The sequence below is a fragment of the Planococcus citri genome, chromosome 1 (genome assembly GCF_950023065.1).
Source record: "Planococcus citri chromosome 1, ihPlaCitr1.1, whole genome shotgun sequence".
Classification (NCBI taxonomy): domain Eukaryota; kingdom Metazoa; phylum Arthropoda; class Insecta; order Hemiptera; family Pseudococcidae; genus Planococcus; species Planococcus citri.
In genome coordinates, this window is record NC_088677.1 from 90538826 (window position 1) to 90557343 (window position 18518).

The 18518-nt window shown below is 42.0% G+C and overlaps 3 protein-coding genes across 5 annotated transcripts in view; 1 reads left to right on the top strand and 2 right to left on the bottom strand.

Moving 5' to 3' along the window:
- The window catches only part of LOC135841143 (zinc finger MIZ domain-containing protein 1-like), a 172255-nt gene that overhangs the window by 28589 nt on the left and 125148 nt on the right, over positions 1 to 18518 (top strand). The gene's annotated exons all lie outside the window — the stretch shown is intronic.
- LOC135841196 (uncharacterized) lies at positions 45 to 4669 on the bottom strand. Its single transcript, XM_065358039.1, has 3 exons — positions 3866 to 4669; positions 1085 to 3048; positions 45 to 1003 (listed from the first exon to the last, which is right to left on the bottom strand). The coding sequence occupies exons 1-3, from the start codon at positions 3866 to 3868 to the stop codon at positions 547 to 549; spliced, it is 2424 nt and encodes an 807-aa protein (XP_065214111.1). The 5' UTR covers positions 3869 to 4669; the 3' UTR covers positions 45 to 546.
- LOC135841297 (2-acylglycerol O-acyltransferase 2-like) lies at positions 4813 to 15338 on the bottom strand. 3 transcript variants are annotated; one of them, XM_065358207.1, is made up of 6 exons: positions 15133 to 15338; positions 9671 to 9921; positions 9300 to 9565; positions 6476 to 6647; positions 5540 to 5730; positions 4813 to 5404 (listed from the first exon to the last, which is right to left on the bottom strand). In XM_065358207.1, the coding sequence occupies exons 2-6, from the start codon at positions 9910 to 9912 to the stop codon at positions 5247 to 5249; spliced, it is 1029 nt and encodes a 342-aa protein (XP_065214279.1). In that variant the 5' UTR covers positions 9913 to 9921; positions 15133 to 15338; the 3' UTR covers positions 4813 to 5246. The 3 variants fall into 3 exon arrangements, with proteins under 3 accessions (XP_065214279.1, XP_065214262.1, XP_065214270.1); XM_065358190.1 differs by lacking the exon at positions 15133 to 15338 and adding an exon at positions 10328 to 12983; XM_065358198.1 differs by lacking the exon at positions 15133 to 15338 and adding an exon at positions 10029 to 10321.

The window sequence follows — 18518 nt, forward strand, 5'->3', positions numbered from 1 at the left end:
CAGTTTGTTTTCAAAATTTTTCACCAATCTACAAATTCTACGTGTTGTAATTATTCAACAATATTTTTATTGATAACCAATGCATATTGAAATAGTAGATACATAAAAAAACAAACATCGAATAATTGAAACATACTATGTAGGATTGTAGGTAGGTAGGTAGGTAGGTAGGTAGGTAGGTAGGTACAGGTAGGTAAGGTACAGATACAGGGGTATTATTGTATTGTCGTTGTCATTGTCGATTGTTGCTGTAGGCGTGTCAATAGTATGGTAAGTTACGTCACCGCGTAGTACATATTGCTATTTGCTCGGTTTTACCTCAACCCCTTGACCATTTCTCGCGAAAAATTTGTCGATCTACGCGTATTCATTTTACACCGCAAAAAACAGTAGTAGGTAGCTGGTAGGTCTAGGTACAGGTACGTAAATAAGGTTAACGTCGTACGGAACGTTTGCAATATTGAGAAAAATCAATCGATTATTACGTCTTATCGTGTAAGATTCGTTACGATTGTCGATTGACGATTGACCATTGTCGATTAGCGATTACTCTTCGTCGTCGTTGTGGCCGCCGCGACTGCCGCCGGTACCGCTGAAGCTGGGATGAGACTGGCCGTATCGTATGCGGCGCGTATTGGCCGTACACGAGTTACTCGTAGATTGCAATTCGTGTTTGTGTGCTCGGCCATGTCGCGAAACAGCACGCGGCGGACGGTTGCCGCAGCCGCTGTCGTTGCCTTCTTCGGCCGAATCGTCGCTGATTTCATTTCGCTGCTGCTGATATCGCCGAAACAACGACGCACCATCGACGCCTCCACCAGCGCCGACGCCGCCTCCCGATGCGTCGTTATGGGCGTTGCTGGGGTTTTCGCCTTCGATGCTGTTGTACCTGTGATACGAGAGATAACCGCTTTCCGCGTCGTATTTCGCTTCGTCAGCTCCGCCGACACCGGCACCGGCACCGTTACGAATATTGGAATATTCTTCGTCCGAAAGGGAATACCTGAAATCAGTAGTCGGTAGGTGAATAACTGAATATTGACGATGACGTACGAGTAGGTCAAGTTGGATGCTTATTGCTTACCTTTTGTAGCCGCTGGTTTGTGTGTCGTAGCTTTTGCACGGAACGCCACCGGCGCTGACGCCGGCATCGCCGTTGTTCAGCGGACAATGGACGGCGGTGGTTTGGATGAGATTGCAGCCGACACGTTTATGGTTTTCCTTCCATAGCCGGTATAAAATGGTCAGCAGAATGGCGATCAACACCGCTTCGGTGCCCAGTATAATGACGTGATGTCGTTCGATGAAAGTTTCGCCATTGTCGTCACCGGTGCCGGTGCCGGTGCCGGTGCCGGTGCCGGCTTCCGCACCGACATTGTTATCGTACGCATCTCGCCCGGACGTCTGCGTCGTCGAAGCGATTTCGTCGATCCGAGCTGTGCGCTGCCGCTCGATTTCGGCGGCTACTGCCGCGATTCGCGACAGGTATTGTCGCTCTAAATCGGAAAGTTTGCCCAAATCCGGCACGTAGATGTTGGTGTTGGTGTTGGTGTTTGTGTTGGAGTTGGCGTCCGAGTTTTTCTGAAATTTACTCGAAAATATACCCGAACCCGAAACTGAACCTGAACCGGAGGCTACGTTTCCAGACTGCCGAGGACGTTCGACGTAGTTACGTGAGATTTGAGCGTTGCTGTTGCGAATAAAATGCGACGGCGAATGATGCGCCGACACGGAGGCAGCCGCCGCCGACGACGCTGGTGGCGGTGGCGCTGGAGCCACCTTTGCCGCGGCCGCTGTTGCTGTTGCAACGACGTTGGCGGCGGCCGCTGGCGCCGTCACCGAGATCGCTTTAGGTTTATAGCGATTTTTGAGGAATCTGGTCGGCGAGTATTCGTGGTGTTGGGCGCAGTGCACCGGAATCGGAATCGTAAAATTCCATTGTTCGAAGTTGTCGACCGTCATCCAATTCCAATCGACATCGTTGGCGCGCTCCGCGCTCACCGTCTTCTGATGGCGAATAGCGTTCGTTTTAGCGCGCTCCGCGCTTATCGCTCTTTTATTTCGACGTTGCAGCTGCCGCTGCTGTTGCTGTAGCGTGCGAAATTTTTCGAAATTACCCGCCTCCATGGTGTCCCAGAGTACGGCGTTTTCCGTTTCGCCGAATACGCACAACAGAGACTGCGGCTGCGACTGCGACTGCGGCTGCGATTGGGATCCGGATCCAACGACGAGAGCGTTACCGGAGCCGCCGCCGCCGCCGCCGCCGCCGCCGCCGCCATCGTCCCCGTCGATGGCTCGTCGTCGCCGTCGTTTTTGCAACCATTTGAGTACGCGCCACAGATCGGCGTCGCATCTCCACGGATTGCCGTCCAGCTGCAGCGTACGTAGCTGCGGCAAACGCAGCGCCGTCATAGGAGGCGACTTGAGAGCGTTGTTTTTCAAGTTCAAGTTTTGCAACAGCGGCGTACTGTGGAACGCGTACCGGTGTATGTGCTTCAGTTTGCAACCTTCAAAGTCCAAAGTTTTTACGTAGACGGAGAATGGAAAAGCGCGCTCGCCTAGCTTTTCTATCGGATTTCCGCGTAGTCGTATCGTGTTGACGAAGCGATTGTTTCTGAACAGCTTGCCGCGAACAGCGCCGATTTCGTTGTCGGACAGGTCGATTTCCAGCAGATTTTTCAAATTCGCGAAAGCGTTCGACGACAGCCTTCTGATGCGGTTGCCGCTCAAGTCCACAATTTCCACGCCGCCGAAGTACGCGTTGCGAAAAGCGTCGTTCTCGACGCTGGCCAATCGGTTACCGCTAAAGTTGAAAATCTGCGCGTACAAGTCGAACGAATTGGGAATCTCGCCGAGGCCGGATCCGGCGCAAAATATCGAGTACACGCCCGACTCTTGGTAGCAGCGGCACGCCGTCGGACACGTCTTACTATTTGCCAGCATCTGCGTCCGCATTTGCGAATGTGCCTGAGTCAGCGCCAACGCCAACGCTCCGCTCGACAGATATCCGTATAGACTCAACCACGTGATCCAGTAAATCTTGGGCACCTGTGGCAAAGAAATACGCAAATAAGTACGGTTTTCGTTACCTACAGCGTCGCGTCAGCTATCAAACTTGTACCCCTTTCCACCTTCCTTCTTCGTAATGCATATCCGTACGCGATGTAACCTGTGCACGGTGCTGCACTTCAGTCTCAACTCTACCTACCCAACTTGAAGCTTGGAAAATCACAAAAATGACATTTCTCGTCGATTTTTTTTCGTACGTAGTATCGTCGTTCCATCCGCGCGTTGATTTGAACAAATTAAAAGGGAGACCTTTGTTTCGAATTTGAATGTCACGCGGTAAACATTTTAGCTTCGGAGGATGATGGGTTCTCAAAGAGGGCACGTTTTCGAAAAAAATCGTGATTTTTTCGCTTCAGCTCCTAGCCAACCTGTTTCGGGGGAAATCGTCCAGTTCTAGAGGAAACGAGGTTTCCGATTTCCGCCAATCGCTTACGTATTTTTGTTCGAATTCGTATTTTGAAAATACTTTTCTGCTTGAAAATTTCGTATTCCAAATTTAAAACTGGGAATATGTTTAGGAAAGCGGTGGTGTAAATTTTTTGTTAATTAGGTCATTACGTCCTAATACTTTTGACCAATTTTAAAAAGTCGAGATGATTTTTTCCAAACTTGTCTCGTAAGTAAGTATATGTATCTCGAATTTGCGAAGCCTATAAAATACGAGTCAGTTTTTAAAAAGCGAGTATTATTGCGCCTAGCTCGAGTGACCGCGTAATCACTCTAACCGTCGTGTAACAAATTTCGCATAATCGCAACTTTTTAGGCGCTCGAAGCGACTAGATTTGCGCCAACTTACCATTTTCGTTGTGTGTTTTTGGTTGACTTGCGAAGCCTGGTTTGCAGTTTTTCTTCCGCTAATACAGCCACACGAGCAGACTTGGGATTTCTAAATACAGAACTACGAGTAATACTGGAAACGCGATTATACTCGTACGTAAACGTATGCTCGCGGTTGCGATATGGATATTGGCACGAGAAGCTGGCGACATGTCGCGTAGATTCGCATCCGATATGCGGACATACTCGTACTCGTACTCGTACAGAATGATGTGCGAAGATACGCGAACCACAGTATACGTGGACGGGACGCGCCAATACGAAATTATGACGATGCTGGGTACATCGAATAATTTTGACGCCAGTAGTAGCAGTAGCTGTAGCTAGCAGACTCGATGGCGACCATCGTATCGATTTCCAGTTCGAGTTCGAGTTCGCTTCGTAATTGTCTACGATGAACGACTACGTTTAGGCTACGTATTATTAGTACGACGTATATATTTGTAATATGTATGTACGAGTACAATGTGCATAATATATACGTAACGTAACATACGCAACGCACTATACCGTCGTAGGATATCTACAATTTTTTTTTTCAATTCAAAATATACGGGTCATTTTTTATTTGTTTATGCGTAGGTACCTAGCTAGTAGCTACCTACTCCATTTTGAAACATGTTTCAATCGTATCGAGCGTATTTATGTATTTTGATGATAATGGGATAGGTACAAGTTTTTGAATCCGAAAATACAACCGCGTTTTTCTCTACATATTTTCGGCTATCATTTGAACGTTATAATGCATTTTAAATTTGCATTTGCCTGCTCGCTTTCGTTACCATACCACGTCCATCGAGTACTTGCATCAAGTCTACCTACGTAGGGCGGTGCACATCAAAGGCTCCTATATTTGAAAAGTAATACGTGGAAACGACAAATTAGACGAAATAAAGCCAACGAAAAGAAAAAAATGAATAAATACATTATTATATACGGTACGTAGCGGATTAAAAATTAAATAACAATTTCGCTATGCTGCGTACGAATATACCAGACCTATACATTGCGTGGTACTATGATTGTACAAACATTATAATATACTCGTACATACTCGTACTGGGAACAATAAATAAATTCTGAAAAGAAGACCAAAAAAAAAAAACAAAAACAAAGAACAAAAGAAAAACAACAAGATCATAACGATAACGATAGAAATGAAAGAGGAGCGAGAACAACAAGTAGGTATAGTACGTGTAAAAACGGACGGAGGACCGAAGGAAAAATCTGGCGTACGCGTATTGCGCGTAGAATTTGCGTTTATGACGATGGAAGGCGCATCGCATGGCCAACTTGTTGGTGGTGACTGGTGAGTGGTGACTTGACTGACTGCGAGGTGTCTATTCGATGACCAAGGTGGCGTCCTTTCCTCGCGAGTCGTATTTTACTTTATACTTTTCGAATAACTCGATCAATTCTCGCGTAAATATTTCGTGGTATTTATCCACCAGCTCTGGACTAGGATTTTCTTCTTTGGGCAATTTAATCGGTTTTCCCACTGCGTACAAAATGAATTTAAATAAATACGTAACACGAGTAGGTGCACAAATGCACATAAATCAACGTTGCGGCATCATGCTACCTTCGTCATTGCGGACAAGGGGGGTGGGGGTGGGAGGGGACTCGCACTCACCAACAGTAGTGATGGGCCGCTTATGTGGTAAAAGTCTGAACGAGTGACTGAGTATTCCGCGACCTTTGACTAGGATGAACGGTATTCCAGTAGTGGCTCTCAGCTTGCCTTGTAACCATCTGTACCATTTCCCCGATACTTGGTCGTAAGTGTCTGTTTCGCCGAAGGAGAATACCGGCACTAAAGACGAGCTGTCGGGTAAAATTTTCGTCGTTAAAATACATACATGTATAAGTATATGTACGTAATTACGTGTTAGGATGAATCGACAAAAAAGTCGGTAAATCTCGACCGAATTTAGCGGAGACCTTCATTCTATATATGTAGGTTGAAAGTTATTCGGAAAGAATTTAGCTCCGGAGGTGCCTGGATGAGTCCTCGAAGAGGAGGGGACATTTTCGAAAAAATCGTGGTCTTTTTGCTCCGGTTGCTACGGCTACACAACCTGTGTTGGGAAAAATAGCCCAGTCCCAAATGAAAGTACATACGTACATATTTGAGAGTCTGCGTCGATCTGTGCTATTGCCGTCAAAATCTAAGACCACTTTTAGGGTTCTACCGAGCAGTTGAAAATTTACAAATCGCATTCGTGTTTTGAAAATTTCTTCATCGCAAATATGTATGCATTTCTCATGAATTTAGCCAAAATATTGAAAACTGGGGAAGTATTTTGGAAGGCAGTGATGCCAATTTTTCAGCCATTATCTACTATCTACTAATTTTTAAAAAAAAAAAATCGAGAAAAATAGCCAAAACCTTATGTGACTTTTCAATTTTTTCAGTGTTTTTCTTTTCCGAAAAATAACGCCGTTTACTGCCTTCTTTGTGTCTAATCGTCAGAAAAATTTAAACGTTTGTCGAATTTTTCCGTTAAAAGTCTGGCTTTTGCATGTTGATCTGCAGATAGTTCGTATAATACCATAATCATCTTCTTACCCGGTCTTCAAAGCCATCTTAACGAAGCCTTTTCGGTTCTTCAAAATTAAGTGATATTTGCCGGGGACAGACTTTAACGCTTCGGCTACGCCTCCGACAATGAGAACGCACACATTTCCCGGCGGTCCGTTCAGTACGTGCAAAATACCTCTGGCCGAAGCTGCGCAAACGCCTAATGTGACGTAAAATTATAAATTGAAGGAGTAATTATTTAATCGGTAGCGGGTACGCAGTTATTTTTGTGTATTTTGAGTGAATGGTGCGTGCTGCGTGTACAACTGTACACGAACAAATAGTATATCGATGGTGTTGTGGATAAAAGGCCAAACTGTTTTTTTTTTTCCAAAGGGCAAATCTGTTCTCGGTCATTTTGAGTAAATACGAAAGGGCCAATCTGCATTTTTTTACATGAAAGTATAATCCAAAACGGCGAAACTGAACTATTTTTTTACTTTTTTTTTACATTACAGACCACTACAAATTTATCTTTGATGGCCAGTAATTTAAAAAAAATTGCAAATGTACCAAAATGATCTCAGAAAACCCAGACCTACGAGTAAACAAAATAATACGAGGGTGGATTAAAAAGTATCGCCAACAGTGCTCTGGAGGAGAGCCTATATGGAGGTACGAGTATTTTGAACCAAATGAGCGCTCATTTTATAGCTTGAAAGATACCTACAACTCGAAAAAATGTTGATCGTATTTGAAATTTTTGAGAAAAGTTATTCGGTTGATGGGGCTGGAGTATCGTACATTGCGGTCTAGTAGCAAGTCTAATATCTATATCAAGCAGTGTGTGCAATCATTTGATAGTCCAAAGCCTCAGGAACACGGCGGTGTATTCAGTTTTTTTTTTGTTTGACTTGTACAAATATTCTTGAATGAATTCAACGAGATCATGGTATAGCTAAGTGATGTTAATTTTCACTAAAAAAAAAACGCCCAAGTCACTTTGGACATGTTCAACATTGTTACAACATGTTGTACAGAAAAACTAAATACATCACCATGTTCCTGTAACTTCAGACTACAAAATTACTGCTCATGCAGCTTGCTATAAGAATTAGTCTCGCCGGTAGAGCGCAAAGTGTACCTACTTGTGTATCCTGCATGACCTGAAATTTTTTCCTCGGCCCATTCGAAGGCCTCCAAAATTTTTTCTATAACTCATAAAGAAAAATTAAGCACATCATCGTGTACCTGAGACTTCAGGCTACAAAATCACAACTTCTTTCTCAATAGAAATGAAATGAGGAAGGATCGAGATGACGGATTTGCTAAACTATTTGAACCTGAACCAAAGACCAAAAATTCAGGTAATTTGAGTACGCTGTATAAGTATTTGGCATTACTTGGACACATTTGAGTAATTCTGTTGGTTTTTCTAGAAATTAAAATATCAAAAGAGCCTCAGGAAACGAATTTTATCCGTCAAAAAAAAGAGTTCATTCTGAAGATGATTAAAAAAGATACCAAAGCTCGAACCTTCACTGATGACTGATAACAAATCGATTTCACCCCTACATACAATATTAGACTATATGAGCTTTCATTTCGCGGCCGAATATTTCCCATTTGCTAAGCATTTGCCATTTATCAACAACAAAACATCTATTATTTTTTGCCAAATTTATCAGATTGGCCCTTTTTTTCATGTTGAACCTGTAGGTTGAACAAATACAAAAGGGCCAATCTGTCCACTCTCGAACTATTTCATCATTATAAATTTCTCAAGCTAGAAAAAATATTATCAGTGGATAATAATGGAAAGCGAATGAGTTGCCTTCATCAAAAAAATTGATACATCGGCCAAACTACTCCTTAGTACGATGATATGACACTTTCGAGTTTAGAATGCAAGTTGGAAACTCAGTTTGGCCTTTTATCCACAACACCATCGATATGTAAGTATGGGGTGGATTGAGAAGGAGGAAAAATGTCGAAAGATTTGAACCAAATTTGGTGGAAACCTTCATTATTTTGAGTTGGATGTTAATCAGAAAAAATTTTAGCTCAACCTTCGGAGGCGCTCCTGAAGGGGAGATATGCAATATGCATCCTCAAAGAGAAGACCTTTTCATTGCTGTAGCAGTTACTCACTTTCAGAGTCCTACCGAGCAGTTAAAATTTTAATCAATTCGTATGTTGTAAATGAGTATTTTCTCTCGAATACCTATTATGCATTACCTATGTCGAAACATTGACGAATTATGTATAATTTCTGTAACTAGTGAAATATTTTGGGTCGCGGTGATGCCAATTTTTGGTCACTATATTGCCTACATATTTCTAAAAAACCGAAAAAATGTACGTGATTTTGGCTCATTTGCTCGACTTTTTGAAATCGGTAGTAATGACCAGAAAATAGACGTCATTGCGTTCCAAAATGTTTCCCCAGTTTCAGAAATGATCACATCTTTCGATGTTTCAAAATAATAGATGCGAAATATTTGAGAAGAAAAACACGAATTATAGATACTCGAAAATACGAAGCAATTTAAGTTTATGAACCGCTCAGTAGAACACCAAAAGTGGACTTTGATTTTGATGGCATTGGCTCAGGTCGACGCGAAGCAAATTTTCTGATACCACTTTTTTCCACGAGTTAAAGTGAGAAAGCCACAATTTTTTTGAAAATGCTCCCGCTTTGATTACGACCCATATCTTCCCACCAGGGACACCTCCAGATCTAACAGTTTTTCTGAGCAGCATTAAACTCTAAATAGATTTCCTCGCCGAATTTGGTGGAAAATTGTCTTTACATTCCCCCCCCCCCCCCCATTTACATTAACGTGCAATATGATATCGCTCGGGTACGTACCGAAAAATAATAACAATTCTCTGGCAAATGGAAAGTTGAAATTAGCGTTGAGCGTCATGATGTAGGGATTGAGGCCGGGAAAAGCTTTGTCAAAATGATTCACGTCGCTGATGAAGTTGGTAGAAGCGCCGAAAACCAAAATGCCGTGCGGAAACGAAGAAAATAAGTACGTGGTGTCGGCTGGCAATTCGGCCGTCTTGACTAGTCTGATCGGGAAGTAGTCTCTTCGGTATCGCCAAAATCGCAATTTCCTCAACGTCAACAATCTGAAATACATAGGTACATAGTACATAAAATGATGGCGGCAGTCAGTATAGTGGACGCGATGGGAGGGTGGCAAATGGCGAATGCGATGCAAAATGCGAACCAACCTTCTGCCTCCGATGTGCGGAGTTTCGCGGTCGTAGTACATCCACAAGAAGTACAAAAGTCCGATTATCCATAGCGGCGGCGTTATGCAGAGCAGCAGCAAAAACGGCGGACCGAAGATGAACATCAACGTTATGACCCAGCAACCTAACCAATCGTAATAATCCTCGACCGCCTGTCGAAATGTCGCCTTGCTTTCGTCGCGCAGCGGAGGCCCATATTCCACTTCCTTTTCCAATTCCATTTTCGATTCCTGCGCGTGTTAGTCAAACAATTAGTCGAGCAATTAATCAGTCAGTCAGCAGAATATCTGATTTGCAAAACCCCCAGCGACGATGCTGACTAGGCAGAATTACTTACATGCATGGCACATGGTTCATGGGGCCATGGCTCAAGCTCCGAAAACCCCAAATCATCCGCATTTACGCGTATGTATCTACTCGTATTCGAGTTATATGCGCACTTAGCTTACTAGTTAAAAATGTCGAGTTTGACGTAGCCAGAGTGCAGAAGTGAAAAAAAGCGATGTTAGTCGCAGATGAAATACGTATACGAGTGTATGATAGCTGGTTAGTACGTTACCGTAGTTGCACCTGGACTGGATGTGGATACATACTCGTATGCAGCTAAAGTGATGAGCGAAAGAATGAATGACTTACCGTTGTCATGGTTGCTGATGCAGATGAGGGCGAGCAGATCGACACCAGCTCGCAATTTTTGGCCAAGATGTATTGTCCAAAGCGTAAAGTAACGGCGGCCGGTGATAATGGTCGGTCCACATCGAGCGATATTCGACGACGCGACGCGGACGCGACCCGAAATTTTACGTAAACATTGTTTTTACTTCTCGTTTTTGTACTCTTGTCTCGGGCACGACGTCGTTACACAGGCTTCAGGTGGAGCGATGTTCGATGTTGGATGTTGGATGTGAATTGCAAATTGTAGGTAGTACGAGTATAACTACGAGTATTTTTTTTTACCGAAAGCACGCGCAACCAGCAACTTTGACTGAACAAGCGATTTACAACTAAAATTTTTTCCGTTGCTCACGCTTACGAGCTATTCGAACTCATACATACGAGTACGTACGAGTAGGTAAATGTGATGCGAGCATGTACGATTGTACGAGTACGAAATACGATGCGAATATCTATTACTAATTACGTATCAAGTGTAGGGCGTAAATAACGCGATGAAATGCATCCCAACGTAACGTAACGCAACTCAGTTGGTTTTTCGTCTACACTGTACAGTATGTACTCGTACTACGCTACGGAGCGTTTTTGAGAGAAACCGGTGCGGAGTGAGGCTGGCGATGGCGCTGGCGCAACTACCAGAATACGACGCCGACGCGACGCGACGCGACGCGACGAGACGTGACTCAACGCAGAGGGGTGCGGTGTGAGCGTTTTTTGATTTTTTTTACTCGCTTCTGTAATTTTGCTAATTAGGTTGTCGGCGAATTGTCGATTAAAACTCCACCACGACGACTGGGGTGGAGAACAAAAAACCGCGCGCAAAAACAACGAGATACTCGTACCTACTCGTAATTAGGAACCTACTCGACGACCTATAGACATGCAGCAGCAAAGAACTACAGATATGCGCATGGATTGCCTCTATACACGGATAACAGCGTAATACGGATTCTACGATCTCAAAATTCGAAAACACATCAAACAAATCATCGAAATCGAAGACGATGATGACGACGACTTAACGCGGCCGTGCGTATGCGTATTGCATACAATACGAGTACTCGTATAATACTAATACTATTCGACGATTAGCACCTCTACCTCTACCTAGCATCATCGTAGCACCTACGTTACGTTGCATTGCGTTGCGTTTGCGTTTGCGTCAGTGCTGCCAGCCCAATAACCTCAAAAATCCGTATTTTTCATGAAAAAGGAAATCCGTACATTTCCGTACACTAAAAAAACCCAAAAATATCATGTTTCTTGATTTTGAACTCGTGTGAAACTGACCTTTTAGACATGAAAAATTGAAATCAGACATAATTGTTTGAAAACCTTTCGTTATGTGTGATTAATGCTGATTATTTCAAAAGAAGGAAGGTAAAATTACTGCTCGAGCGAAGCGAGAGCGAAAATTTTTTGAAAATATGGTTCCAAAAACCAAAAAAACGTCCATTTTTGCATGTTTTAGAGGGTAAAAATCGAGAAATCCGTACATTTCCGTATTTTTTGGCAAATCCGTACGTTTTTCCGTACATGCAATCCGTACATCTCAAAATTCCGTACAAATCCGGACTTTTCCGTACGTCTGGCAGCACTGGTTTGCGTCTCCGTTCCGCGTTCGTTGATCGACGGTCATTCGTAAAATATTTGTCATCCTTTAACCGCGACCGCGACCGCGACCGCCAGCGCCATCTCCGCCGCACTTCTTTACCATACATCTACATCTCGTATGTAGTATGAATAATTGTAAATCTGCTCGTACCGGTCATAACCTCCAAGGTACTTATAGCGGGTAGGCCTATACTCGTCCAGTAAATTTGTTTACAACTTACGAGTACTCCAAAGTCTCTCTGTTTCCATCTCTGGAGCCAGCTGATCGCGAGTTTTAAAGCCAAAAAATAAATTCTTCACAAAAAAAACATCGTTTTTAGGCATCTCAAAGTGAAAATTTTCATTAGCTCGCACCCTCGCTTCGCTGCAGCCAATTTTTTTCTCATTTTAGTCTATACAAATTTCATATTTGAGGCATCCGAAAATCCAAAAAAGAAAAAAAAAGTTTTCATAAATCATAATTGTGAATATTGTTTTAATTGCTCTTGAGTATTGTACATATTATGTACTTATTCTTAGTTCTGCGAGTCAAAATTATTCTCAATTTTTGGTTTTTCATTCGCCATTGTTGTATCCAATTCACTCCCCTCCCTCGCCAGAAAATTTGGAGCGGGACACCACTGCTTGCATGTTTAAAAAATTTTTTAAATCAAAAAAAAGTTAATAATCAAAGTTTAGCTATTTTTTACATCCGAAGAACGAACGAATTTATTTATAACCAGCATACAAAATTGCCAAAATATAATGGAAAAGTCCGGGAAAATGGCTTGTTGAAAATAATAGACACCCTGGAAAACCTTCAAATCATAATTTCAACACGCTACGAAGACAACTGCAGGTAGACTTCAACTCGTTTTGGAGCCTCCTGCGACTTTTTGAAAATTACTGGAGCGTCCAGTAGATTTTTGAAACTTGAAATTTCCCAAAATTTAATCAAATGGAGATAGAAAGCGATTCATACTGCGAACTACTTAATTTCAATACGCTACGAAGTCGACTGCTGGTGGGTTGGAAGTCGTTTTGGAGCCTCTAGCGACTTTTTGAAAGGTTGGACGCTCCAGTAATTTTTAAAAAGTCGCCGGAGGCTCCAAAACGACTTGCAAGTCCACCTGCAGTCGACTTCCTAGCGTAGTATCGAAATTAGTTTGCGAAGTAAATTTCAGCCAGCTAACTCCATTTGATGGAATGTTGTGGGAATTTCAAGTTTCAAAAATCATGGTGGAGACTCCAGTATAATTTTCAAAAAGTCGCTGGAGGCTCGAAAACGACTTGAGGTCTACTTGCGATTGACTTCGTAGTGTATTGAAATTAGTTCGCGGAATGAATTTGGGCTTTCGCCATTTCCATTTGACGAACTTTTGGGAAATTTCGAGTTTCAAAAATCTGCCGGAGGCCGCAGAACTGCTCAAAACGGTTTGAAACAGTTTCCAATCGATTTGGCATGTCGAAAATAGAGTATATCCCAAATTTCTGCTTTCTCGGTCAATTTGGTAAAATTTGAATTTTTTCCCTCATTTTTGGCCTAAATTTGATTTTCAAAAATTCACCAAAAATTGAAAAAGGCACTCGAATAGCACTTGGAAATTTTGCCTGATCTTTCGATGCACGTTTGTACGGTTTAAAAAATTTTGTGCGAGTCCAATGTTGGAACGCAAAATTCTCGATTTCGGCTGACCTGTCAATCAAAATAGCCGCCATTTTGTAAGTAAGGAACTTTTTTTAGGACAAGGACTAGAAATGGTCCTTAGGACTCCCCCTCTATGAGAAAAGTTGTTCCGGAGGATCGACGGGGAAGGGGGTGCAATAGATCCTTATGCGAGCTCCCCGACTATTTACTTCTCAAAGGAATGATTGAATTTTTGAAAGCTTTTGGTCTCTCTTCACTCGGGCTTGTTTGCTTACCTATCTTTTTCATGTTTGATTTTTTTCTTCAAATAATCGTCATTCGAATTTTGAAATTTTGAAACAGAAATAATCTTAAAGCTCTTCATATATCACGCAAGAAAACGTCGTTTTCATACTCCTAAAATACTAATTTTCGGGAGTTTTTGCCCTCGCTTCACTCGCGTCCGTTTGCTTTTCTTTTTTCAATTTTAAATTTTCTAAAAAAAAATCATTTGAATTTTGAAATTTTGAAGCGGAATAATAAACTTTTTATAAGTAACTCATCACACGAAAAAACCGTCGTTTTTATACCTCTCGGAATATTGATTTCTGAGAGCTTCAAGTGACTCATTACCTACTCGTAAAACATCGTTTTTGTACCTCTTGAAAGATTTTGTCCTCGCTTCGCTCCTGGAATGCTAGTTTTCGAGAGCTTTTGCCCTCACTTTGCTCGGGGCCATTTGCTCTTGTTTTTCCATTTTCCATTTCTCAACAAAAAATGAGTAACTACCTATTCGAATTTCAAAATTTTGAAGCAAATAATAATTTGAAATATTTACAATCGAAATCGAAGAATTCGAGTTAAATTTGATTTTAAGCGAACACGATGCGATATTCGTCAATTTTTAAAAGTGATAAAGAGTAAATAAAACGAAAAATTGGAAGAAAACTCTCGATATTTTCAAGTTGCGACGCGGATGTGATTTAAAACAATCGAATATATCTAAGTATGTATAGGTACCTACAAATAAACATAGCGGTAGTACATAAGAAGCGTATATAAAAAATATAACGAGTACTGGTATCGAAAAACCCTGTATTTATATTTTGTTTGTACCTACTTTTTTTTGATAAGTTAACTTGTATGTACATACGTATGTAGTTAGTTGTTAGTTGTCTAATTATAGTACCTATATGAATGAGTGTGCAATTAGGCGTCGTTGCTACCGGGTAGGTTATTTGTATGTATAGATCCTATATGTATACTCGTTGATAGGCTGTGTGTAAATGCGAGTACATTTATGTACTTGTACAACTTCATTATATTGTACCTATAATGTGCTTATATGTACTAGGTAGTAGGTAGAGTACACATGTTATTCTTTAGCCATACATTGTACTTAATGTACATACATACGTTTCATAGAATAGAGGTATTGGTACTCGCATACTACTCGAACTGAACCGAACCCGTGTTATAGTCTGAATTCTCTAAATACCTACGATGCGGATTAGTCGAGGTTGTAAAAATTAATTGCGATACTTACGTACGTACTTGTACCGAAAATTGAAAAACAAAAAATTACAAAACAGGTACGACGAGATGTAGCGAAGGAAAAAAACGTCCAAACAATCGGGTATAGATATTTGCGAATAAATGGCGAATGAGATAATTTGCTCGTAAACGTAATTTGCTGTTAACAACTCTTTTAGTCACAATGCAATGCTGGGAGTAAGTAAATACATACAAATAGACTATAGCTACTAGCCTGGCGGTTGCATCTATTGAACACCTATTATCTACTCTACTACAAGTACAAAGGTCACTCGATAGTAAGTTTCCCATGCGCGTAAAAAATTCATTTTTTGAAATACTCGTAGTCGTAGGTAGCACAAAACTGAATACCTTTACCTACCTACGCCATCCCATGTGAAAGAGCACGAAAAAGTCGTTTTATGATTGGTGTATTTTTTCCAATGCGCCGCTGGGATATTCAAAATTAAAATGTGCGAAGATTGTGTCGAATTATTCGCGAGGCATATGTGTAATGATGCACCCAACCCTGCTCTTCAGTCACTTCTTGTACTCATCGTACTCGTATATTGTGTCAAGGAACGTCTTGTTTTCATCTTTGGAACTTTTTTTTTTCACGGGGCATCAGTAGGCGTCTGTGGAAATCCACTGTGGTATTTTTTTGAAAACTTGAAATTTTTTATCGTGATAAGCGAACTACTCGTGTCGTACACAATGGATCCGAACGAAATTTTGCCTAGTGGTGCCCACTGCCCATCAGTGGTATCGAGATTGTCTGAAAATTTCAAGTTCCTAATTGATTTTATTCCTGAGATATGGGAGTGAGATGTGGGAAACTTACTCTCTAAATTTGAAACAGTGAAATTTAGAGAGTACTTATTGACTGCCTTTCGTACATATGTACTTATTCGGCGTACGTACATCGTACATATACTCATACGAGTAGGTATGTTTCATAATTAAGCAATCGTCAATCGGTAATCGGTACATATCAATCGCGTATCATGCCGCACGGCGCGCGGCGCGGCGTGGTGCAGTATAATAGGTATTGTAGGCTTCGTAATTCAGTGGGTCTGGACTCTGGGTAGATTAGTCTTATCGTTATTGCTTCTGCTTGCGCGAGATGACGCGATGCTTTTGAAATTTTTCTAACACACATTTTACGAAGAGCCGCCGCGCCGCGCCGCGCCGCGCCCTAAGGTAGAAATTTGTTTTTGTTTTCCACCTATCTGCATACCTACGTAATCCTAATTGAACTTGATTATAGTCGAACATGATTTAGCTTAGGTATCGTAAACGGTAAAAATGACGAGTTACGCGGCGTTCGGTGTGAAACGCTATTAGCTGGTCAGTGGTCGACGGTCGTCGTAGTATTCGTAAGTCGTTCCTAATCAATCACTAATCAGGTGGGCGCTTGGCGCTAACTAGGAACCTCGTCAAGTGTCCCTCGGGGATTTGCATGAAAATTAGTCTCATTGTCAGTGGGAGCCTTTTGGCCCAAGTACCACACCAATAAAATTTTGGCTGCTAGTTTCGAGTTTAGCTCCTACGATACAATTTTGAATTTTGAAATTTTCAAAAATCGCTACCCCGATACTCTGGCTCAGGTTTTTCCCACGGTTGACGGTTTGTGTCGTGGGGAAATTCCGACCCACACGCGTGCACAATGGACTTGTGTTTCATTTTCCCATTCGGCTAAATTTCTCATATTAGGTACATTTTTCGAGGATTATTCAAATTTTCATCAAAAAATACTCTTCGAAAAATATAATACGAAAAATTTCGTTGAAAATGACCTAAAACACGACCCTTGGTCAAGCGAGTAGGTCAAAATGTTCCCACGACAACATCGTGGGAAAAAACCTGAGCGTCGGGGTAGATGTTGAAACGAGCTACCACTAAGATACTGTATAGTAAATTGCAGTCGTGTAGGAGTAGCTTTTGTTGCCTATCAGCCCGGCGGCGCGGCGCGGCGCGGCTGTCAGCTCTAAACCAAGGATCGTGGTTTGGGAAAAGACTTTTTCACTCCGCCGCGCCGCCCTACATTTGGACTTGGTAAAGTTGGACGAGTGGGTAGCTAATTGCCAAATCGGTGAGCTTTTTCCACTTGAAAGTAGGCCTACGTGATCTTTTAAAATTATTTATCATGCCGATGATTTTTCATCCGAATCTATCCCGTAAAAACTACTCGTATTTAATCACTTACCTACTCAAAGTGCAAAAAGCTCGGCTATACGGCCTACGGGTTGCCAGTCGCATTCAAGTTCTGACGTGAGAGTGAAATTATTGAGAATCGAGACAGTAAAGGTCGGTAGCGGTGGCGGTGGCGGTGGCGGTACTAACACCAACATTGTGTCGTCGCTCGCGTCGTTTGTAATCTGAATCTGAACCCATCGATGATCGATGGCTCTCACCGCGGACGCTGATGATCGAGTGATGACGATAACGACTAATTGCGAGGACGCGAACGCGAACGCGGTCCATTTCCGATTCACCGATTGTTTAAAATTGGCGTTTGTTTCGCGCATCATACGAGTAAATACCTACTTACGTCTTACATACGAATATACCTACCCATTACGTCTTATAATACCTAATTTAGATGCTCGCGGTTTTTTCATAGTATCTACGCGATTATCGTACGAATATCATGAATTTGTACCCAGACCCAGACCTATCCGATTACTAACTTATACAAGTACATACATTTGCAGCCTGCTTTGTGATCAATGATCATCATATTGACGACGAGTCGGCGCTTTCGGTTTCATCCGCTTTTCCATTTATCTGATAATAATTGGCGTCTTGGACGTTATAAAACGTAGGTACGTACTGACTCTTTGTGTGTGTGTGTGTGATGTGTTTTTTTTACAATTTCTCTCGTTCTTACGAAGAATCCTTCACAACTCATCAGCTCCGATAGAGTTGTGAGTTAAGGTTTAGCTCACTGAAAGACTGAAACAGCGTGTCATCAGCCTTCTAAGAACCAAATTTTCAATACACGCCTATCGAATAAGAGTACAATAAATTAATTATCTGCAAAAAGGATGAAAACAGAGATAAGAATCTGAAAATCGGTTTGTACCTGTACCTGTACCTACTCGTATGTAGGTAATCTGGAGCCTCCAGCAAAAGTTGACTTTTCTTCGGTAGGTAACTTCGAATCGCTCTGGAAAGCATTGTAATCAACTTCGCCTGCTGAAAATTCAACTCTATCGTATCGTACGAGTGTGTTCTCTAACATTCCGAATCGATTAGTGTCCATAAATCGTTAATCTGAGGTGACGAGTTGAGAAATGTAGTTTTTAAAAAAAATCCTAAAATCGTCAATTTTTGCTATAAATTACTCGGAATTTCTGAAGTGGTGGGGGGGGGGCAATCGACTTCGGAGAGTAAAGG

Coding starts and splice junctions, on each gene's coding strand:
- LOC135841196 (XM_065358039.1), bottom strand. Junction 1,004..1,084: donor CAAACCAGCGGCTACAAAAG/GTAAGCAATAAG, acceptor TACTGATTTCAG/GTATTCCCTTTCGGACGAAG.
- LOC135841297 (XM_065358190.1), bottom strand. Junction 9,566..9,670: donor CCGCACATCGGAGGCAGAAG/GTTGGTTCGCAT, acceptor TATGTATTTCAG/ATTGTTGACGTTGAGGAAAT. Junction 6,648..9,299: donor AGAATTGTTATTATTTTTCG/GTACGTACCCGA, acceptor ACGTCACATTAG/GCGTTTGCGCAGCTTCGGCC.